General features: G+C 40.5%; 2 protein-coding genes across 2 annotated transcripts; both read left to right on the forward strand.

The window, feature by feature from the left end:
• Nucleotides 1–1,564: 1,564 nt before the first annotated feature.
• LOC147327219 (GRB2-related adaptor protein 2-like) lies at nt 1,565–11,910 on the forward strand. The gene is made up of 8 exons (XM_086297484.1): nt 1,565–1,621; nt 1,920–2,062; nt 2,531–2,619; nt 7,561–7,652; nt 7,956–8,078; nt 10,274–10,436; nt 10,597–10,680; nt 11,090–11,910. The coding sequence occupies exons 3-8, from the start codon at nt 2,542–2,544 to the stop codon at nt 11,273–11,275; spliced, it is 726 nt and encodes a 241-aa protein (XP_086153610.1). The 5' UTR covers nt 1,565–1,621; nt 1,920–2,062; nt 2,531–2,541; the 3' UTR covers nt 11,276–11,910.
• Nucleotides 11,911–12,521: 611 nt separating this feature from the next.
• Nucleotides 12,522–23,429, forward strand: LOC147327220 (protein FAM83F-like). Its single transcript, XM_086294866.1, has 5 exons — nt 12,522–13,157; nt 18,324–18,491; nt 19,589–19,710; nt 20,829–21,553; nt 21,702–23,429. The coding sequence occupies exons 1-5, from the start codon at nt 12,681–12,683 to the stop codon at nt 21,740–21,742; spliced, it is 1,533 nt and encodes a 510-aa protein (XP_086150992.1). The 5' UTR covers nt 12,522–12,680; the 3' UTR covers nt 21,743–23,429.
• Nucleotides 23,430–24,733: the final 1,304 nt, after the last annotated feature.

Here is a 24,733-nt window from a genome sequence, read left to right on the forward strand (position 1 = left end):
AGCTCGAGTCTGCTGCCTAAAAATCAGAGAGCACTGAGCCAAAAACCCCCGGCTCTTGTCCAACTCTCCACTGAATTTTTCAGGTATAGGGAACGTGTGTTCTCGCTGAGGCGGAGGCGGAGATGGGGGAAGGGGACAGGCCGCCGCTATATTTAGAAGCTCCACTGGTGGTTGTGGTGGTGTACTGGGCTCTGGTGGTTGAATGGGTGCCCTAGGTGTAGCAAGCAACATACCTTTCAGTTCAGATACCACCTGTAGTAGCGCGGACTGCTCCTTGGCAACATGCTGCAGCATCTGTTCATGCCGCTCCAACCGTTCAGCTTGAAGCGTGAGCTCGCGCTGGACGGGGGTTGAGTCCGCTGAGTCCATAGCTGGCTGGATTGTTCTGTCACGGGTAATGGGGGAAATACAGACTCAGTCGCGGAGCTCTGGATGCGAAGCAAACAGTGCGTTTATTTACAGTGCTCAAAACAGTCACAAAGCGAAGTACAAAAATCCAACGGTGATCATCTCCAAATTCCCAGTGGTGTGCAGGTGAGTCTCCCAAGTGATTATCTGAGTGTGTTTCTCCTCCGAGGGCTTAATCCAGCGGACTCCTTCTCTCCAACCTTCTGCTCCGTATCACTTCCTCCTATAAACAAGTGACGACAGCTACAGGTGAGAAGGGTAGCCGGCTAAGGCTATGTTAAAAGTAAGAAAACACTCTTTACTACCGAGCCTCCAGTACAATCCAGCGTCGACTGCCATCCAGACACATAGTTAAGTACCTCAGTCCACAACGAGGATGATCAGTGACAGCTGGATGGCAAATTAGGTGCACGTGTGTCAGCCACTGGGTGGAGGAGGAGAGAGAGAGAAGCACACACAGACAGGTCGCTCCGGGAAGGACCGTCCGACCATGACAGAAAGACAAAATAAAAATGAAATACTTCTACTTCTTCTTCTACTTCTACACTACTGTGCTTAAAATGTCATGGGTGCAACCACAAGCCAGCCATAGTATGTCGGTGAACGCACTTGTTACAACACCTCAGGCACTTGTGACAGACAGAGACTTAAATAAATAAACAAATAACTTTATCACAGCTGAAGGGCTGCCTGTCTGCTTCAGCTGTGAAAAGGCCAGTGTTGTGCTTTTTTAACCTTATTTTTAGTCTTTGTTTATATAGGTAAACAGACTTTAGGCAACATGATTTATAGTTACATATAAAATAATGACCTACATATTTTATCTATATTATAATAAATCCAGTTGATTTTGACTGTTTGCAGTAACTTTATAGAATTATAATATTTTCTTTGCTGCGTTTTTTTTGCCCGACCTCTCCAAAAACCCCAGACATTTTAAATGTCAATGAGACATTTAACCTAGAAAAATAAAGATATATAAAAGTCACTTGCCAAAAAGTGATTGCAGTATTTACTTTGTGATGGGAATATTTTTTCTGGCTGATCACAGGGAGCACACCAGCTCTGGGACAAGCAAATTAGGCGAATGAGTGAGGGAGGGGGAAACCTACCTGATTATAGCCCAGAGAAATGCTTCTCAGTAACTCACAGGTGAGCAAGCTCCAGCAAACAGTGAGGTGAACAAAATGGACATGTGACCTGATCAACTATGGTAAGTTAAAAAAAAAAAAAACTAAAAAAAAAACTAAAGAAGTCTTTCAAACATCCAGTAACTATAGATTTGATAGATTTGTTTTTGGTGACCATCTTTATTACCACTAAAGTCACATGGTGTGGGTAAAGGTTGAAGAGAGCTATTAATACTCAGCTGCAGCACAGATGAGCATTAATAAAGGCGCATTAAAATTCAGCTGTCGTACACTGACATGTCTTCCACTTTATATTGTTAATTGACGCTGAGCCTGAGCTCCTATCTGTTTGTTTGCATCTCTGCACTGTGTGTATTTCAGTGCGTGTGAGTGTATGCTGGCCAGAGGTGACAGTGTGTTTCCTGTGAACTGACAGGGAGTTCGTCATCTCTCTTTGTAAATTTGTCACTTCTCTTCGTAAGCCGCATGAACTCAGCTCTGTCTGGAGAACAGTACAAAGGCGGGTGAGTAAACCCAACATTTTTGGCTCTTTGATGAGGTACTTGACAGGTCGTCATTTTGAGTTATGGCCAGCTGCCCTTCTGTTTTCCAAGCAGCCGCATTGCTCCTGATTCTCTGAAGACACATTGCACAGCCCTTCAAATAACACTGTTTGTGTGTGTGTGTGTGTGTGTGTGTGTGGACAAAATTCAAGGTGAGAACTTATGCTTTACGGGCACTTAAAGGATTTTGTTGTAGAGGTGCTAACACAGGTTGTGGTCTGGAAGGACGCAAGGGAAAAGACATAGCGACTGTCCTTGATTGAGTGGGGAATTATTCCGTCCATTAAGATACTAGAAGAGCACCAACTGATGTCAGTGCAATGTTTCTTTTGATTTTGACTTACACACGTCTGTTTTCCCAGCTCGTTAATCATTTCATCTGAACACACTGGAGTACTTCTAACCTTTTGTTTCTTCATCTCTTCTTAGGTTTGTCTACGATGGAGGCTACGGCCAAGTTTGACTTTGAAGCTAAAGCGGAGGATGACCTGAGTTTCAAAAGAGGAGACTGCTTGAAAGTAAGGATCACACACACACACAGAGACATGCAAACACTTCCTTGGTTTGTTTTTAGCAACATCGCTCTTCACAAAAGTCATAAAAAGTTGTCAGCATACAAAAACATTCAAATGACCGATTTTATATATATGTTGAGTATAAAGCAGAGTATTTCCATGTAGATTAGTGTTTTATCACTCTTGTGTAACAATGGTGCACTGTACTATTCACTGAAGCGCTCTTCAGTTCTCTGTGCAGCCAACCACGACTGCATCCTGCTGCTTAAGTCCGAGTTTCCTTCCTGTTTACATTGCCATTGCAACAAAATCTTTATATCTTCTTGACAGAATCACAAAGTAAAATCATATAGCAGAGGTGAACGCACAGATAACATCAAACTAGCAGACAAACAGCTACAATGACTCAACGCAGCTTTCACACATCGCTTTTGTTAACTCAGCACCTTGCTGAAGCATTAGTTCATGTATATACACCTGCAAACTTAATTTGGGTGCTTTATTGTTATAATACGTTTCAAACTATGTGAACAATGGAAAAACATTTCGATGTTGTTCCGGTGTAAACCTCTCAGAAAAGCTGTTAAAAGTGAGGTCTCCTGTAAAAAGGTGTTGGGTTTTGTAACCCGCTGCAGGGCGAGCCAATTTTATTTGTGCACTGCAGCATTTAGCTCATGTAAATCCACTGCACCCGGCATTAAAACACTTCCATCGGTGTATTGGTGTATAGCAGGTGGATATACACAAAAGGTATACAAGGAAATGGATCAGCAAAAACTCAGCCTCTAAATAACTCTCACAAACACCCACAGCTATCTCACACAGGCAAACCACAACACACACACACACAGAACTAATCATAACTGAGAGAAAAAATATTCTCAGTTTCTACAGTGTAGGCCATCTGGTACTTTGGCCTAGAAAATGGCTTAAAAGGACCCATCTATATCTATATCTATATCTATATCTATAAACACTACTATAAAGCTTTACTGGAACACTTGAACATCACAGTAAAACACAAAGTCTCTACATAACCATGCATCTTCAGGGAAACTTAAAGCACGGTTAGTGCACGTGACAGTGACAACCAATACACTTGAAGAAGTAACAAGACAACCCCCAAATAAAATGGTTTTGCAGGCGATTTCTCCGTAGCTCCCCTGAATTTTCCTAGAGTTTTGCCTTTTTATTCGTTTCCTTGTCACTGCTGATAGCACCAGACAACACCTGCAGCACATTCAGGTTGTACATGTAGTCTGACTCTTACAGGAGGGAAGTGTTGCTGTGTCTTCCAGCACAGTCTCAGGAGTGTAGAAGGAGATACAAGGAGACAGGCTGTTACACGAGGACAGTGTTGGACAAGTTACTTGAAAAAAGTAATTAGTTACTAATTACTGATTACTTATCCAAGAGGGTAATCCTGTTACTTTACTGATTATTTATTTTCCAAAGTAATTAGTTACGTTATTACTTAGTTACTTTAAAAAAACACGATACACAACCTGAACATTTTATAAAGCAATAGACCTTTCAGACCAATTCTATTTTTTCTATATAGTCCATGATATAAAATTGAATCAAATAAATGTCTCCTTTTAAAACTTTTTTATTAGTTTAATCTTTAAATTTTATGCACATTGCATCAAGCAATGTGCATAAAAATATGCATATAAATATTCCAGCATATAAGATAAAACAATGTTTTGTGTTTACACTCACTTTTTCCAACAGACTCAATTAAAACACAACAAAAAATAAACAAAATCGAAGATTCAGCCGCACTGAGTCCTGTTGCTCTTAAATCTATTTTCACCTGTTTAGCAGCAGTGGGGCGGGTGGAGGCTGCAGCGATCATGTCAGTGGGGGGATCTGGGGGTTTCTCTGGGAATTTCACATTCCCATGGCGGCTTGCTAGGTACTTGCTCTGATTTGAAGTTAAATTTTTTGCTGTAGAAAAGTTTTTTCCCACACAGAGTGTACAGCTAATGTTAATGTTTTTGTCACTTTTTACAGAATCAAACTCAAAGTAATGTCAGTACTTCCAAGCTTTAAACGCTGCATGGTCGTTCTCTCTCACACACTCCATATAATCCATTGTTGATCTGTTGCTGCCACAGACGTCACATGCTCGTATGTCATTTTCATGAGACACTCTCACAAACAAAATCATGATTAAGTAATGCATGCAATAGTAATCCCTTACTTTACTCGTTAATAGGATTACAGTTACTGCCCATCTCTGCACAGGAAGATCTGAATAGGGTCACAGAAGGGCATCAGCCCAGCAGCACGACCCTTATGTGCTCCTTTCTGTGAGGCGCAACAGGAGGACAGTAGTGTTTTTTTGATACGGGCAACATGGGCGGTTGCCCGGGGTGGCATCGTGGTGGGTGCGGCATCATGGGCGGCACCGATCGGTGTTCTCACTGCCATTTGCGCGGAGTAAGGACGCCCTCTGTTTGGGAGGTGCTGCTGAAGTCAAAGTAAACTTTATTGTCATCTCCGCTATATACAGTAAGTATATAGAGAGACGAGATGACGAAGCTTCAGTTACAGCAGTGCAAGTAAAGAAACAATAAATATAAGAAGACTAAGAAAATAAATATACACTTTAGGACCAGAGGTAAAGGGATCAATAAGAATTTAAAGTTTATAATTTACAGTTTGATGATTTAAAGTCTCACACACAACCTGTCGATAGGGGAGGGGGCCCGGCTGCTTCCAAATAGAGCACATTTCATTCATAATGTTGTAAATCCAAGCCCATTATGTATTCATGATTTGAATCCTGGGTTGTGCGAAATCCCAAAAATAAACCCTAGACAAAGTGAATCTGGGAACTAAGGTGTAGGTCCATTAGGTTATGTTGTGGTGATCCTCGGGTTGGGGGAAGGGTGTTCATACTGGATTGCAAAATTAAAACCAATGGAAGACGGAAAAGAAAAGTTCAAAGCCATCAGGTTTTCAGTTTAGAAAAAAGAGAAAAGAAGAGGAGGAGAAATTAGCAAAAGATACAGGTAAGCAGATGTGTCACTGGATAATGGCAGGTCATCCTGAAACAATCAGAATCATATTAAGAATATTTTATTAATCCCTAAGGAAATTATGTGGGTTACAGTTGCTCCAAGAAGAAATGGTAAAAATAGTAACAGTAACAGACTAAACTCCAAACAACACATTATGTTACAGATTTTACACATTTAAGAAATTAGCACTAATATATCAGATCACTCAATTATAAATATCAAGGATTAACAGAGGTGATTATAAATAAATATGAAGAAAATTGACAAGAATATTACGGAGTAGAAAAGCGCATGTGTGAAAAGGTTGTAACTACTGCAGTGTTTACAGTGTGTTAGATGGAGGTGTTGTACAGGGAGATGGCCACGGGCAGAAATGACTTCCTGTGTCATTCAGTGGTGCTTTTCGGTAATCTCAGTCTCTCACTGAACGTGCTCCTGTGAGTAGTCAGTACGTCATGGAGGGGGTGGGAATTGTTGATTTGTCCTATTCTCATTGTATAATGAATTATAATGCCTGTTTGTTAGCTGTTTGCATACTATGCATACTCTCTCTCTCTCTTCATATATATATATACCGCCACTGCAGGAGGAACACTGCCAATGAAATTACCTCCAGTGGGACACTCGAGTCCATATTTCTGCCACACTGTTAGGAGCAGAGCCCAGTGTCATTAAGTGAGAACCTGTGTTCACAGACCAGGACCATGCAACTTGATTGGCATTCACCAGAGATCAGTATAACTGTAGCTTGAGTGTCTGTGATATTATTTTCAGTTGTACTCCAAAATCTGCATTATGTATTGTCAGAGTTTAGTTGGCAGCACACAGGGATCTGCAAATAAGTGGAAAGCTGTGAGTATACACCAGTAAGTGACAACTTTAGCAAAACTGGCCTAATATAGTGGAGAACCCTCTTGTGGCACTGAACTAGAATTGTTCTATCGGCACATGGACACAAAACTGTTGTTCAAGACAGGATAACAGAGGATCCTTTGGGTCCTGTGGGTCGTGGGGTGGGTCCCACTTTGATCACGGTTATTTAGCTGAATCCCCTAGATGCCTGGATCATCTCCAGTTGAGCAGTTTTGGACTGTTGTCATTACTATGGAGGGTGTGGTTGGTTTGCAGCAGTGTATAATCAGGTGATAGGTAAACAAAATCCATTTGAATAAATGTCAACAACCAGTGTTTCCCAGCAGAATCATTAATGTTCACATCACCTGTCAGTGAATTTAAGCTTGTGGCTGATTGGTGGACATGTATGCATGCTGATGCACAGAGATCAGGCATTGCTCCGGGTGGGAGTGGCTGTTTCACCATTTTAACACACTTCATTTTGGCATAATTAGAGTTATTATTTTTTATTTTATACTATGTGGCTTTTGTATGTTTGTCATATTAATTTTATCATTAAGTAAATTAGTTTAAATGTTTAATAATAGATAATATGTGAAAATGTTTCTGATCACTTTTTTTTATTTTTCCCCCAAAATACAAATTGTTCAAATTGTTATGTATTTAATGTACCTAATAAGGTCATAATAAAATAATGCGATATTTAGAATCCCTATATATTATTCCCTATTGCCTGTATGTTGTCAATACTAACAATGGCAGTAAAAAACATAGATTTCAACAGCTTTATGGAGAATTATTATTACTTTGACCTTCAGACCAATCTATTAACCTTAAAGGAAAGGTCAGAGGTCAAATGTGACATAAATCCTTATATCGTACTTTCTATATGTTGGCAATAAACACCACTTGTAAAAATCATAGTGTTTTTAAGTAATAAGACTTTTTGTTTGTTTTTGACCAATAAATCATGATGCTGGCCTCACAGACAGATTTTAATGGATCGTTAACATGATCTGACTGTTTTCATGTATGTGTGTTGTGTGATTGTGTAAATTAGATTCTGCAAACATCTGGGAACTGGTACAGAGCAGAGCACAACGGAGCTATGGGCTTTGTCCCAAAAAACTATATCGACATTCACATCCCCAGGTAAAACCATGTTTTCATATGTTTTTTTTTTCCAAATTAACCTCCTTCTAGCTTCTGTATTTACGTATTTACACCTGTTAATAATTTCAAAGTACATTATGTAGCTGACTTACATTTACTTATTTTGCTTACTTACTTTGGCATGTGATCACTTTATCCTATATTGTTTCTTGCCAGCAAATTATGCATTTTTACCACCTCAGCTCCTTCAGCACCATCAGGTTTTGTGTCACTGCTTGAACTTTATGTTTCCTGCTCCCCATCTCCTACGTCTGTTCTCCCCTGTCTCCTTAATAACTCCAGCTGGTATCAGGAAAACACCAGTCGCACTGACGCCCAGGAGATACTGATGTCACAGCCCGTGGGGGCCTTTCTCATACGAAGCAGCCGAAAACCAGCTCCAGGCGACTTCTCCATCTCTGTCAGGTGCATTTAGCATGTTTGAGTTTGCAGGTTATCTTTACCCCACTAACTAAAAATCGTGTATTCAGACTGATTAATCTATGTGCCTAACAACTGCTAACAGCTAGACTATTAACATTTGCAATTCTGTGCCAACTCTACACGTTTGCTGTTCTTCCATTTCACAAACATTATATATATCTAACAGTGTGCAGTGTAGTTTAAAAGAGGCAAATGTTTCTTCAAATGGAGTCACACAGGGTCACTGTGAGGGGGAGCGTCGCCCACTGGTGGTGCCTTTCATGTAGGAATGTAGTGACTCAGCCTTTGTCTGGGGTTTCCACAGAGCTCCTATCTTTCCAGTTTTTGGAGAAATACCTCACATATTTAACATGCCTTCTCCCCTTTGCAAGACATGACATGTAGTCTTGTATTTAGGGTGAAGAAATTACAGTAGACATGAATGGCTCGCTTTTGTCTATAGTGGTTATCATGTTGGCTTCCAGTACAGCAATTTACACAGTGTGTGTGTGTGTGTTTATTTTTTGTCCCGCACCTTTATTTTGCTTTGCATGTTCACTGCTCACCATTTAAGTTTGTTCTTCTCGGAATTCTTTTTTTGTCGGTGTTTCTCACCGTCACACAGTTGTGGGCAAGAGTAAGTATGAATATGTGCTAATTAAGAGTCAACCACTTCCTTCAGACGATTCACTTTCGTTCTTTCTCTAAAACTTACCTGCTTGCAGCAGTCTGATATTGATGAGCTAATCTTTTAAGGTCCAGACCGATACTACTAAAATGATGAATACCTGAGGCATTCAAATTTTATATTGAAACAAAACTTGTCTTTAAGGTCTTTTTTGTATGCTTGCCATAGGTTGATCAATGTTTTCTCTTTCACTGCACTGTTGAGTGCTGATGCAATATAGTAGCAGCATATATTTGTGTGTGCGTGTCCGTGCGTGTGTGTGTGTGTGTGTGAGTGCGAGTGTGTCAGCGTGTGTGTGTGTGCATGCATGCATGTCTGTGCTCTAAATTGTTAATCAGACAACAGCGAACCCTCTGAGCAAATGATTGAATATTTAATTTTGAAATAAAAACTTTATGTAACTATTATAATTATAATTACAATTATAAAGATGTTTCATCTTTTAGATTTGCATACATTGTTTTATTCACCTCATCTACCTGTCTCCCTCTGTGTGGCTAGTTGCTGCAATGAGATAGTGGCTGTTTGTTTGAGGACAAAAGAAAAAAAATACTCTGGCCCAATTACAAAGTAGTAGTTTCCTTTATGTGTGAGGGACACTCAACAGCTGCTGGGTAAGTTTTAACTTGCTAATACCAGGCTGAAATTTTGCCTTCTGAATGGACAAAGTGTTGGAAACATTCAAAGTTTTTCATTACACTGACACAATAGCACAGTTGCTGTACATTTCTTGGCTGCACTTCCATGATGTGAATCTCCCTTTCCACCACTTGCCAAAGATGCTCTGCTAGGTTGAACTCTGATGACTGTGGAGGCCATTTGAGTACAGTGAACGCACTGTCATGTTCAAGAAACCAGTGCGTGATGATTTCATGGCGTGTTGATCTGCTTGAAGCACTCGTCAGAAAATGGGTACACTATGGTCATAAAAGGATGGATATGGTCAGGAACAATACTCAGACAGGCTGCCTGGTGTGGTCTTCTGCTGCTGTAGCCCATATGTTTCATGGTTTAATGACTTCTGTGCTCAGAGACATTCTGGTCATAAGTGGTTATTTGAGTTACCGTTGCCTTCCTAATAGCTTGGAGCTCCACTCCACCCAGAGAACAGCAGCTCACTGGATTCTTTCTCTTTTTCAGAACATTTTCTGTAAATGCTAGAGATGCACACCAACGATCATGCCATGTTCAAAGTGACATAAATCCCATTTCTTCCCCATTCTGATCCTCAGAACAGCAGCAGGTTGTTTTAATCATGTCTAATTGCTTAAATACTTTCTGCTGCGGCACTGTGATTGACTGAAAAGATACTTGTACTAATGAGCAGATGAATAGGAGTACCTAATAAAATGGCTGGTGAGGGTATAACAGCACAATGTCTCACATTTTTTTAAGGATGGAACAAACACAAGTAGTCATTGTAGTCATCAATGAAGTCATTGTAGTACATGGAATGAAATACGGAAATGCAGATAAAAAGGATCCTACTTTTCATCTTATACCCTTTTAGACATCCAGCAGATGTTCAGCACTTCAGGGTGATGCGTGACAGCAGAGGGCAGTACTACCTGTGGTCAGAAAAGTTTCCCTCACTCAATCAGCTGGTGGAATACTATAAAAAAAAATCCATCTCCAAACAGAGTCTACTATTGCTCAAAGAGACGCAAAAAGAGGTAAGGGCTAAAGATTGAAACCTGCCTGGAAACGTACACAGTCATTGTGTCATTATTAGTGCTGTCACTATCTGGTGCTGTCAGTGGATTTAACAGGAGTCACAGAATGACAAGGTAGCCATAAGGGAAACGCTAACGTGACTTGTTTATGCCCCAACAGGAAAGAGGAGACTCAAATAAGCTTCTACCTCCTCATCCTATTTTTCCACGTTCTGACCATGCGCCTTCTCCAGCACCACGACAGGTACACAACTCTGTGCGTAAGTCTGTGGTTACACTGATGACTGTGGACTTGCGATCTGTGAAATGTGTGTAAGATGCAGTGTCTCCCTGTCCATATAGACTGTGTGACTGTACAGTTTCAGTTTCAGGCGTGCATGCACAACTTTTAGTCAGAGTAGTTAAGTCTTTGACCTTTGATTTGCTGTACACTTTTATGTAAATGCCAACTTCTAAGGAGCCTAGAATAACAATTATAATACTTTTTAAATTACATTTGGCTCTTCTTTGCCCAAATTCAGACAGGTCTGTCTCTTTAAATCTCTGCACATAGTAAATAAAACTTTGAAAATTGGGCTGAAAATTAGCCAGTGACAGTGAGCTGATAACATATAGAGTACTGATAAGTTTCTATCTTCCTCTGTTGTATCTAGCGCAAAACCTCCCACACAACGCAGGTCAGAGCCATTTACGATTTCAAGGCAGAAGAGGCGGACGAGCTGGAGTTCAGTGCAGGGGATATCATTGAGGTTTTGGAGGTCTCTGACCAGACCTGGTGGAAAGGTCAGCTAAGGGGCAAAAAAGGCCTTTTCCCCTCCAACTACACCAAACCCATCTGAGAGGACGGCCCACAGGCAAACATCTGTAAAACTACTGCAACTTTTTTAGTCAAACATCTAATGCTGGTTTTGTTTGTGTTTTTGAGATTAAATTTCAAACTTAGAGCAACTCAAAACTGCTAGCAGGAAAAGGCTCACCAATACACCAAACATGCGAGTTTTTAATTTTCATCATGTCAAGGATAGCGTTCATGTTTGTCATTGACAAGACATAAAAAGCCCAAGTCAAGATAAAAACATGTTTTTTTCTGTTTTTTAATGAAAAAGTATTTCATGTATCGATCTGTCCTGCCCAGTGGTGATGTCTAATTCAGTGCTATTTGGAAAAGTATATAAGTTTCAATTGTAAGGTACCTAATGCTATTATTTCTGAAAGAAATCATCCATTTACAAATGCATTTTATGCATGATAAGTGTCACCGCATGAACGCTACTCTGTAAACTTTTTTTTGTCAGCCTTATGATTAAGTTTGTTGTACTTTTTGATCACATCGTGGTGTTGGATTCCTAACAAGGCCCACGTTTTAGTACTGTAATTTATGAACTTTTGAAGTTGTTGCTGATTGCTCAGACTCCACACAACAAAAAGGTATTGTGCAGACATATTATAAGTAAACCATCCAGAGGGTTCAGTCATGTGTGTGTCCATGTCTGAAAAGTAATAAAAGCATTTTAGGACACTCTGACGTCTAAAAGTAAAAGTTATTGTGTGTCATGTCCCATATACTAATAAGAAAGCAGATCTGTATTTCAGTATTCGGTTGTGACCAGAGTATTTTAAGAACAACACAAATGTGTTTTAGACATTCTCAAAATAGCCCCTAGAAGTTGTTTCACTTTATTTAGGGCATATGACACTGCTTATCTTGTTTGGCCCACATATAAAGTGCGTGTTTGTTCGGTTTATTACCTGGGCTGACCTTATCAAGGCTGCTAAGAAAGAAAAGAAAACTCCCAATAGCTTCAGAGTACGTGTTTCTATAGCTCTCGGGACAAACGTGTGCTGCATTCAATGTCTGTGTGTAATTTGGTCAATCTGACTGAAAGCAGAAATCTTTTCATCCTCACTTTTAAATTTAAAAATGTATATTATTAATCATATTCATTTCTAAGACTCTCTGGATGTGTTTTGGCATGATTTGGGCCTCCACAATGAAAATTCCAAAACGAAAGTTACACAAAGGTTTTCACAGACGTTAACGCCCATTGCAGTGCGTCGTCTTCATCATTCCAATGGCAAGTGAAGAGTCCAAAGTCTCGGCTCAATCTCGGTGAGAATTCCGGTCAGGTGAGAAAAGTTTCCCAGTTTTATTGTAGTCTACCTGTATGTAGGTGTCACTCAGCAAACCCTGCTCGGGGTTAAGAAAGCTTCTGACCTTTATTGGTGCTAACCGCGAAAGCCACCATGGCCGAATCCCAGCTCACAGTGATGGAGGACGGGCGCATAGGAGTCAAAGTCCCGGAGACCAAGCCGGAGTTTTACTATAGTGAAGAGCAGCGAACCGCTGTAGAACTGCTGCTGAAGGAGGGCGATGGCGCCTTCAAAACAAGACTTAAAGAGGACAATATGAAGGACTTTCTGTCTGCCAGGGAAGTCAAGCTATTAACGAACACTTTCAGACCGTACGACTCAGGGGATGACAGCAAGGCATCCACCTCCGGGTCGGAGCAGGGCGCCACCGGCACCGATGCGGATTCAGGGGTCCACTCCACCTACTGGCCCCAGATGTCGGACACAGAGGTGCCGCCGCTGGATATCGGGTGGCCCAGCGGGGCTTATTTCAAAGGGGTGACCCGGGTTTCTGTGCACACACACCCGCCCAAAGACAACGGACCGCACATTAAGGAGGTGGTGCGACGGCTCATCCAAGAGGCTAGCAAGGTGAGGAGTGTGGGTCCGATTCAACCCGTTTAAAAGTTTATGGCTAATAACGGGCATCCTTATAAATTCATAACGATCATAGTCTTATGTCAGTCTATGATAGTACTTTAAATACAACCAGTAACATGGGCAATACTAAAAATGTGGAGTACATTTACGACAATTAATCACATTTCTGCTAATAGGTAGTTAGTCGGTAAAGATTAATTGCCTGTTAGAAGACGAGTGTCCAATGCTGCAAGTTTTGGTATCGATCAGATACCAGAATTTGGTAAGCCACAGGGCTGATCAATACTTGAACATTGAACATGTAGCGAAGAGCAATGTATAATTATGAGAGATGTCAGTTTTTTGGTTCTGTTTTAGATCTGGAAAAAGGAAAAAGAGGCAAGCAGGTTCAGAATGCAGAGCTCAAAAGGCTAGTTTGGTTATGGTTGTAGACATGATTTATTTTTTCTTTTAGTTAGTTTTTTCTTTTAAAAAGATAATTTGGCTTGCAAACTATGATCATACGAAAATACCCAAATGAGACTGAGAATAGGTGGAGGGCGGGAATAGTGCAGGTGATTGTTTGCTGTGATTGGCAGTAGCTAATGCAAAATTGACATTAATAATACATACACAAACATAGGTGGGTAGTAACTGTGTAACAAATGGATCCAGGGTGCTCTAACAACCTCCAGCACTTGTGTATGTTTTTCATCAGATAGACTGCAGGAATTTGTTCTAGTTAAACAGGCTCTGTGTGGGAAACTTTAAAGCTTTTATTTAAAATGAGGGCTCAGAATCATGAAACTCAAGCCCGGTAAAGAAATGTGAAACCACTGTCCACGCTCTTTTTTTGTAGTGTGATAAAACTACAAGGCTGCTGCTCTTTGCAGTGTCCCGTAGATCTAGCTCCACAGGGGTCAGGGAGGGGGGAACACCAGTTTGAGTGATTAATAGCTCCTCACATAGCAACTAAAGGCTTGAAGTGGGTCTTTAAATGTGAGTTGGTGATAGTCATGTTTACTCATAGGGTGCCGGATCTACGCTGAGTCATCTGTTCCGTGCTCAGTCTACAATGCAGTGACAGGCTTTGCTGTGCACTCGCTTCCTTAGTATTTCTCTTTAAAAGTGGGTCAGGGAGGGCTGCAGGAACATGTCACATAATCACCCTGGGTTTTGTGACTTGTGCAACTTTTCTCAGCTTTTCTTTGAAATTCCCGGTCTTTCCTTTTCACAACACCCCTTTCCTTCTTCCTGGGTACAGATCAGGTAGTGGAGGTAGTAAAAACAGGATCTCTGGCTCTTAACAGAATGACACACTACCTTGTTTCCTGGTTGCCCTGCCTACTGTTCTTTCATTTGATAAAGTAAGACATTGTTTAGTAGTTCACTCCCTCTTTTCACAATTTGCCATACCGAGACCTTTGGGTGTTTTCCAAACTTGGCAGATCAAGAAGACAAACAGTTAAACAGTAGGTGCTTTAGGATTGGTGTACATGAGCAAAAAGTACATAAAAAAGACAAGCAAAAATAACACTCAAGATAACACATGTTGACCAACCAGTTCTTCAGATACTAACTTGTTTGCATGTGAACAGTGATTTAGTTTTTGGTTTTTATTTGTTTTAGTGATTCTTTCATTTTTCTTTCTGATGGAATGAAAGAAAAATGAAAACATACACAAGTGCTGGAGGTTGTTTGATTCCTAACTGTCCTCAAGTCTCAGCCTGTATCTCTGCTGTTGAGCTTTCAGGTTGGCTCAGCATTTTTCTGTAGTGAGCCCATGAGTGGAAACACCAGGCCTTTTCTGTCTAACAGAGGAACATTTGTTGCAGATTTAAAGATACATTTTTTCCATGACTTTGCTTTTCAAGGACGACGAAACAGTCAGATAATAAACATTTCCATACTCTCCACCTCTGCCTTGCACGTAACATGTCCATTCATGTTTGAAAGGACCGTGTCTTGTTTTTTGCCCTCCCTTGGGCTGTGTGGACTTTACATAAAACTTGTGGTTTAGTATGGTGCCTTTATGTGTTTTTCTCATAAATCTGACTCAACAGGGATTATGTTGTACTGATTTATTCAGAGGCAGAATCAGAATTGGGTTTAATGGCCACGTTTGTGTACACATGCAAGAAATTAGGCTCCACTTTTTTTCTTGCTCTCAGTGTAAACAGAACAGGCAGGGCAGACAACAGCAACGTGACACAGGCATATTCATATATGCTGAATAAATTATGGAATAACGGCTATTGTATAATATACACGCAGATGTCTGGTTGCTTTGGTATACAGTGTTCTGTAGCACCTACAAGGGGGCAGGAGTTGGAACAGGTTGTGTACAGGGTGTGATGGGTCTGCAACCGAGGATTTGCAGGATCTAGTGTAGACCTACATTGATGGTATTGTCCACTGACCTGTTTGACTGGAAAGCAAACTGCAGAAGGTCGATTCCACTAGTTGACCTTCTGCAGATTGTGATGTCCTGCAGGTATGTTAACACCAGGGTGACAGCTCTACAGCATTTAACCAAGTTATAGGGGGTTTCTTGGAGACAGCGATGACTGGAGTGCTTGAAACAGCAGGGGACTGCATATAGCTCCAGGGATCTGTTTAAGGTCAGTGTAAAGATGGGGGCTAGCTGGTCAGTGCAGACTTTGAGGCCAGAGGGAGACGCACAGTTTAGGGCTGGTGCCCTTCTGGTCTCATGAGTTGGTCAGGTGTTAGAAAGGATGGGTGAGGGGCTGGCACGGGGGAGTTGGTTGTGTGATGTGGCGGGAGAGGGTGAAGGGTGTAAAGGCAGGATTGTTACACCTGAATAAACACATGCAGGTCCCCTGTCATCTGTAGTTGGTGGTATCCTGGAGACCCACACCGACACAAGGTCATTGGCTGAAACCTGTGTTTGTTTTTTCTGTATATCATGTTCACGTCGATATAAATGTGAAATGTACATGGTGTAATTATTTAATTGATAACTGAGATCAAAGGTAAAACTTTATTGCAATCCTAAAATTAGTTTTAAAGTGTTTCGACACACTTCTGCAAACCATGATATGTACAACAATCACAATGTGTAATACGTCAAGGACTTTTATTGTGAAAAGAACTAACACAAACAAGAGGAAACCAGCAAATCTAAGGACCCCAAAGCGCTTTACACTACATTCAGTCATTCACCCATTCACACACACATTCACACACTGGTGGTGGCAAGCTACATTGTAGCCACAGCTGCCCTATTAGGGAAACTACCATCGAGAACATCTCTAAAAAAAACAATTTTTGCTAGAAAATTATGAGTGTTGTGTAATGTGTCCCTTTTTTCTGTTTGTTCTGTCTCTGTGTGACAGCAACACTGTTCAAGTCTGCTTGCTACTAACCAGTTACCCACAACCCTCCACCATCTTCAACTGGAGTTTTTGTTAATCCACAATATGAGAAACTCGGCTTAGAGACGGCTGGTCCTTGTATTCTTTGTTGTTAAAGAGTATATGGGGAGAGCATGATTTATTAATGTACTTAAGAAGGTTTACATGCTCCTCCTTTCACAAGCACAGAAAAGTCAGGGTTGGATAAACACTGAGCACTCTGAAGCCGGAGCTCACAGTGATTATACTTGCACATACACAGACTTCAGTATTTTGGCTGTTTTACATAAAAAGACACACTTTAATGATTGCTATGCAGATGTTAGGTGGCCTTTTGGTAACACCTTATGCATCATAGGATGCATCATAGGAATTTAGCCTAAGAAAGACATTTCCAAATTGTGTTGAGCACAAAGCAATTAATTGTCTTAAGTGTCTTTTTCACTTTGATTCCTAGCTCAGCCTTAAGAATATGAATATATCTGTAAGCACAATGTCAGATTAAGTCACTGTGTCAACAGTTCATGCTGTGACCTGTCAGAGAAGATAATGCCCTCTGCACAGTATGCTAACTAGTTACAGCTTGTCGCCTAAACTATGTGGGCTGTATGTAAATATTAAGCTGCCAAGAATTTCACTGTCACACCCGCAACAACAACAACAACAATAAACACACAGTTAGTCCTGTCTTCATAGTCCTTTGCAGGCAACGTAAACCAAAAGCTTTCTATATCATGTCAAATGAATCAGTTGAAACAATTGCAAGGCAGTAGTAACCCCAATGCCCTCAGTGTAAAATGTTAATGGACACAATAATGAACATGGCACATAACAACAACATGTGACCATTGAATGTTGCTTGAAAACCATTAGAGAAACATAGAAACATTGTGCTATTAATAAATCCACTGGTCAGCTTGTTTTGTCTCTAAAACTATTTCCAGTTGAGGCGCACTCTGTCGCTGTGGGCAAACATGACAGGACGTGTTGAAGAACAAGACTTTTGTGATTCTGTACTAGTCACAAGGTGGTTTAGAGGATAGGTGTTCTGCCAGGATGTACCTCCTCGACTAATTCCAGCGTACTCACAGAACAGAAAGAGCTTTATGGGTCAGTGACAGACCTAAATTCCCCAGATGATCTTATTTTGTTGTTACAAGATTTTATCTGTGTGATCTGTCAGTCTGAGTGGAACACAGCCGGAGGATAACACAGTGGCTTCCCCCACTCTTATTGGACTAGCAGCTAAGACTCTTTCATAAGGCCCAGCAGTGCCTTCAATGTTGGTGTATTAACAGGTGGCAAAGTGCTTCAGCTAGACAGATTAGCTTCACCTCATGGTTCCTTTGTTAGGTTTGTTGGAGTCATTCTGCCCTCAAGCAATGTACTGATTTTTGTCCCATCCTCCTATAGAGAGGTAACATGGAGGAGTAGCTGACAGTGAACTTAAGCTGAGATTCAGGTTTCTCAAATGTTGCAACATTTTTTTTTCTCTCTGTGTTGCTGACTTGTTGGTGCACCTTTGTTTCTGCCAAGGGGTTATTAATTTAAAGTGCTGTAAGGGGTTAAAAGAACGTGTGGCAGTCCATAACACAAAGAGACAGACAAATGTTCATGCTCACATTCACTCCTATAGCCAATTTAGAATCATCAGTTATCCTGACATACTTTGGAGAGTACTCCACACAGTCACAGGGAGAACCACCAATCTCCACACTGAAATGCCCCAGCCGGCCGGCCTTGGAATTGAACTCAGGCCCTTCGGGTGCTGGATATAAAATACTAATGCTTATTTCTCCTGCAGGTGATCGCCATAGTAATGGACATCCTCACAGACATCCACATCCTACAGGACCTGATGGATGCAGCGTCACGTCGCATGGTGCCTGTTTACATTTTGTTGGATCAGCAAGGTGTGCCGCACTTCTTGGACATGTGCTCCAGGCTGCAGATTGGCTCACAACACCTTCGGGTAAGACTATACTTTTAGACAGTATATCAGCGACGCAGAGAAAAATAATAACCTCATAATCTGAGCTTATTTTAAAGAGTTGCGTCTTCTAGTGTAGGTTCAGTTATTCAGAGGGTCATGGATTGTTTTATTGGTTTGTTTGTAACAGCACTATTGTTGCTTTTTTTGCTTGTTTTTTTCTGGATAAATTAACTCAATAATTTGGTTCAACTCAATAATTCATGTCACAACCAATAACCGTTGTCAAATATTGCCTAAACTGGAAGGGCAGTCTTGTAATCCCACTTTACTTTGATATAAATGATGGCGACATCACAGAAAAATCAGATTTCATCACTGATGCAGAATTTTAAAGTGCATCAGTGCCGTCATTAAATAGTTAACTTTGTGAACGCAGGTACAAAATAACACACATCCTAGTAATGAAATGACCAAATCTGACATGCTATTTTCACCACTGTATTAAAGCAGTCATACATAGAAGTGTCCCATTAGTTAAATTATTAATTGTTTCCACTTATGTCTTGAACTCACACAAAATCAGTAACAGAATTGGAAAGGACACCTATTATAGAGCAATCAAGTGTATCCTTCTCCTCCATATTTAGCTGTAGGAGATTTTGGGGTTCAGGTGTAGCCAGGAGTTATCTCGAGAATGCACTTCGTTCAAGACGTAACTGGTTTCATGTGCTGATCAATAATTACTGTGTGATTATGAATGGAGATAAAATTTAAAAAGCTAACAAAAGGCTAAATCGTCACTCCCCAGTGGTTTTAAAATTAACTTTCAGCTGATGTGGCTCAATTGTCCTCTTCAGCTGATTGTATATCTGGATGTGGCCCAAGACCATCAAACTTGATTGGTCAAAAGTAGTAAAACGACTTGCTTAAAGATTGGACGATTGAATCAGTTGCTAGGATTGCTGAGCCACATATTTCGTAGGCAGCCAGTAGGAGGTTTGGGTGGACTGATTTTTAAGAGTATGGCTGTAAAAATCAAACTATGTGCTGCTTCCATCAAAAAGATTGTTAAACTGCCTGCGTCTTGACATTGTTGGTTATGTTCTCATCCTCATCCTGACCCTGTGTCGTTGCAGAACATCAGAGCCAGAACGCTTCAGGGAACTGGTTTCAATTTGTCGTTTGGCAGGCTGCCTGGTTCACTCTGTAATAAATACATGCTGGTAGATGGGGACAAAGTTGTGTTCGGTTCCTACAGGTGAGGAGGAAATATTGTGCAAAATGTTCCATTAAACGTAATAATCTGAGTTTAAGTAATTTTATCTGCCGCTGTGTATAAGATTAGAGACTGATAACTTGGGTTCCTTTTGTCAAATGATGTGAGTGAAAGACTCAGACTGTCTCTGAATACTTTCATCATTCTTGGATATAATTCTTCACTTTCTCTTTTAAGAGAGCAATAATCACTCTGATGCCATTTGTGTGTTAATTCTATTTTAAGACTTACTGTAAAGACATGCTTGTGTCTCTTAATTGGCAGTTGTAGCAGCATTCTTGTAACCATGCACGCTTAACATTTTAGTGGCTTCATTGTGCCATGACGTGCACTGAGTCATGTCGTACTGCATTAAAGTCTAACAAAGCACCAAGTGTAGCGCGATCTGGTCAGAAGAGACATGCAGCTAGATAAGTGGATAAGCAGGTGTTTATCCACTTATCTGAATACGGTTGATTTACTTTTGATTGTGTATACACACACACACACACACACACACACACACACACACACACACATCTATCTATCTATCTATCTATCTATCTATCTATCTATCTATCTATCTATCTATCTATCTATCTATCTATCTATCTATCTATCTATCTATCTATCCAGCCAGCCAACCTAACTTGTCTGTCTTTGAGCTGTGATTCATGCCTCTGTAGATTATCTGCTGTGCTATTGTTCAGGCTGGTCTTTTCTAGCCTGAGTACAAAATGTAGCTTTCGTTTTATGACAGCCTCCATCAATAGCTCTGCTAAATTCTGTGTAGGATTGAGACATTAATTATTCTGTTTGTGTTTGGACTTTTGTAGATGATCTCTATAGGCAGCTTGTTATGCTAGCATGGGTGACCTCATTTTAGGGGAGTACATTTAGCGGTTGTTTAAATATTTTAACCTGGACAAAAAAGGTCATCAACTAACTTTGTTCTGGTAGCATGCTAATGATACTGCTAATGCTTTTAATCAGAAAAATGATGATCAAAGCCATAGGAATGTGGTTGTAGTCTGTTTGATACCTGCTTACTGTGCTAGAGACACGAAGATTTTCCATAGAGAATATGCTCGTTCCTAACTGTTAATGCTGTGTCCTCCCAGCTTCTCCTGGTGCACGTCTCGCATGGACCGAAACATGATCACTGTGATGACGGGACAGCCAGTCGACTTCTTTGACCGGGACTTCCGTGAGCTGTATGCCATCTCTGAGAAAATGAACCTCTACAAAGAGTTTCACGTCAGCCCTCCTGCTGCCCAGGTGGCCTCCACAGTTCGCTCTAAACCGAGTACCAAACGCCCGCCATTAGCAGCAACCACATCCCGCTTCCAGGTTAGCTTAGGGGATTCACGGAATAATGAAATCCAGGTCCCAGCACACAAATATTACAACCCTAAATACGCACTAGCGTTTGGGGATACTCCCCGTCCAACAGGATCTCTGCGCGAACCCAAGAGGGGTTCAGGTCTGGCTGAGGTTCCCGAGGAGGCAGATTCGGGGAGCCCACGGTTGGCCAGCAGCGAGAAGATGGATCGATTGAGTCCGCTGCCGGCAGAATCCCCAGGCGAAAGCTTCAAGAGGACAAATGGAGTCAAGTCAGACATAAAAAGCCGTCCCACACTAAGGCAGAGACTTTTTAAGAGGAAATCTCAGAATAAACTTCCTGTTAACACAGAACCTGTACCCCCAGAAACTAAACAGGATGAGGAGAATGAGGATAACTGCGAAGTGGTTGTGTCATCTCCATCCAAAGTTAGTAAGAAGCCGTCTAGACTGGGACGGAAGTCAATGTCTCAGCAAACTGCCAATGCCTCACATGACAATATGAGTAAGTCACGAATATTAGCTTGTATATGAAGATTTAATCTGCAATGAACACATTTTAATCCAATGAATTATAACCTGTAATCTAACCTGAGTGATGTGAAGAGGTTGAGGGTAATGTAATCATTTCTCTATTTTCTTTTTCCTGACAGGTTTAAAAAGTCAACATAAAGGAAAGTGTAAAGTGAGCTGAAGCTGCCCATCTCCACAGAAGACAAAATGACTTTAGTCACATGAACATTAACATCACGTTTGATTGTGCTGAAGAATTTTACCCAGCGTCTCACAGAGAGACAAGATAAAATCATTTTGTTGTTTGGTGCCAAATGTACAATAAATGCGTTTTAAGTTTTATATGATATGTTAGAATGCAGATTGGGTTAATAAGAGATTTTGTTATGAGCACTTTCATCGTGTTTTGCTTTGAACACTGTTAGCTTCCAGGTTCTTCTCTTCTGGACACTGAATGTACAGTTTTAAGGTGGATCAACGTGAGAAGCCTGTCTGTCAAAGAGTGAAAGAAATCATCTAAGCTGTCAAAAGTTGTCTTTACATTCCAAATGTAACACAGCGGGAAATTTAAATCCCACCAGATGTGGGGCTATTTGTCACTCTTAACCACACACATTCACCTCAGCCATGCACTACGAAGCGAGTTTAGCATAACCATGGTGTCTTTCCATTACATCCACTTACCCTTAAATCAGTAACCAAGATATGCTTTCACATGAACGTTTGCATGAAGGTGTTGGTGCTGACAGCATCTCACCAATCAGATGGATAAGTAATGGCAACACAGTTAAGCACATGATAGAGGCTCAAAGCAGCACAGCTGCTACAGACAAAGCAGCAGTGTGATCATGTGTTAAATGAAAAGCTGTGTGCAGTAGTTCAGTATTAAATGTTCTGTATGGACGTTTGTGTGCTTGAAATAGTTCAGTGTGAGTGGAAGAGAGCTGCAGTATTAATAAAGTTTAGCCTGTTTGAATCAAGGAAGGAAAACTGGCACCAGTGTGAGTTAACATACAAGTATCACAGCTCTCATTAGGTTAGTCTGAATAAATAAATATAAAATCAGAAGTCAAACTCAGACTTTGACTACATGCAGCGTCCACTACAAATAGGAAGCACAGTAAAATAGTTGTGAAAATGTTTGCAGCCAACAAAAAACAATCAAAAAACCCCCAAGGAATAAAGTTTTGTTTAATAATCTATATTTCTTACTGCGTTTTGGGGAAACGGAAAAACTTCAGACACTCCTACAGTCCATGCACAGACGCTCCACAGGATCTTCCAGGAATGGATATGGAATAAATTGGTCAGAAAGCGGTGATTTCATAGCTGTAATAAGCTCTAATCCAGCTGCAAGTTAGGTTAGGTTACTATGGCAGTATACCCCAATAAGAAGAGAAGCGTTTTCATAGTACAGAAAACCCAGGATGGACACTGAACCTATGAAATCCTGCTTCACAATGCAGGCCACAGTTCAGATTGATAGCCACTCATGGTCAGCCCAAAGCAGGATATTATTAGACAGTGAATGAGTTTAGGCCCGGATTACAGTTTAAATATTATACTACTTACATACTTTTTGTTTCATGTTGCAACTCTATAATAAATATTGCCTTTTATTCAGTTCTAGAAGTGAGGAAATTGTCATGTAAAAACAAATTGCAGCAATACAGAAAAAGCATAAAAATGTTCATAAGTAAAAGTCTCTGAACAGGCATAAATTTGAGTGCAGCTCCCTCTAGTGGTGATGCGCAGGTACTAGTCTATAATTTGTCCTTTCAAAGTCTCAACCGTGAAATAATTGCCAGAAAATTGTTTTTTATTTTTTTGCAAATGCAGAAAAATGAGTGTTTATTGAGCCTTTTGAAAAAAATAAAAACATTTCCATACAATATTTTTGCTACATCTGCAATTTATTTTTAATTTTGTATACATATATCCATATACATCCATAAATTATTGCTGTTGTTGCAGTTTATGACTTATAAATGATGCAGAAGTTTGAAAAACTCACAAAAAGTCATCTACAAAATATGATACACTTGCTACAGGGTTAGGATGAGGGGCAAAAACTAGTGACTGTATTACATAAACCGTCCGCTGGGTGCCGCCATTGCTTCTCCCTCTGGTTCTCTTATCGGTTAGCGTTTGCTAACCACTCGGAAAGAAAAAGAGGAACCACAGGCCTGATGACAAACTCGGGGCTGAGTTGAGGGTAGTGTGAGGGAGGTTAGGCTCGGGCTGGGGGTGGGAGGGTTGATGGTTGGTGTAACACTAAAAGCAGTAAAACAGGAAGTCAAGGCTGCAGCAGGAAGAGGTGTTCTCACACACTTTGTGTTGCCAGTGCACAAGGATGAAAATACATTGTTTCCTGTCACTTGCATATTCATGCTTCCTTTAAAGCCCTTCGTGTTTATTTGTTTTCAACAGACATTTAGACACTTCAGTCCATTCAGGTGTGCAGATTTAGAGTACTGCTTTTGTGCATTTTGCCTTGAGCACGAGGCTGATGTTCATAGTTTGATGTAAACATAAATGTTTGATTTACTCAATACAAAGATTGAAGGGATGCACGTTATCATAACCATAACAACAAGTGTAAATATGACGTTCTGTATATTCATCATGTTATCTCAATTACTGATGAAGCAGTAACCATTAATTGTTGAGTTTTCTGCTATCATTAATGATCAGAATTAAAGACAAACTAATGATCATAATCACACCAAAATTCATTCCTGTCATTACTTAGCCTGCACTGTGAACCGAAGCCTTGGCTATGAAGTCAAAATGCACCTGTTGGTTTAAGCATATGAGTACAACACAAATAATATTATGTTGTAAACATAATAAACATTTCCACATTCTATAGGTATAATCTATATGTTAGCTTTTAATGATAAGTTTTAAGTACTAATCTGAATTGTTTCCAGTTTTACTCTGGACTATGATGCTCACAGACGATGCTGTGATCTGAAAGTGAGCGTAGGGAGCAGGTGGAATGGTAAATTTTTATATAACACCTTAATACTCAAAGCACTTTATACAACATGCCTTATTCACCCACTTTTTCATATGCTTAAGTTCTGGCTGTCTAACATTCATGCATATTCATACTCTGATGAATGCATCAGAGAGCAACTTTCAGTATCTTGCACAAGGATGCTTTGAC

The sequence above is a fragment of the Aulonocara sp. 'chitande type north' Nkhata Bay genome, linkage group LG6, assembly GCF_057382095.1.
Source record: "Aulonocara sp. 'chitande type north' Nkhata Bay isolate Kocher_YH1m ecotype deep benthic linkage group LG6, A_spYH_male_GT1.1, whole genome shotgun sequence".
NCBI lineage: Eukaryota > Metazoa > Chordata > Actinopteri > Cichliformes > Cichlidae > Aulonocara > Aulonocara sp. 'chitande type north' Nkhata Bay.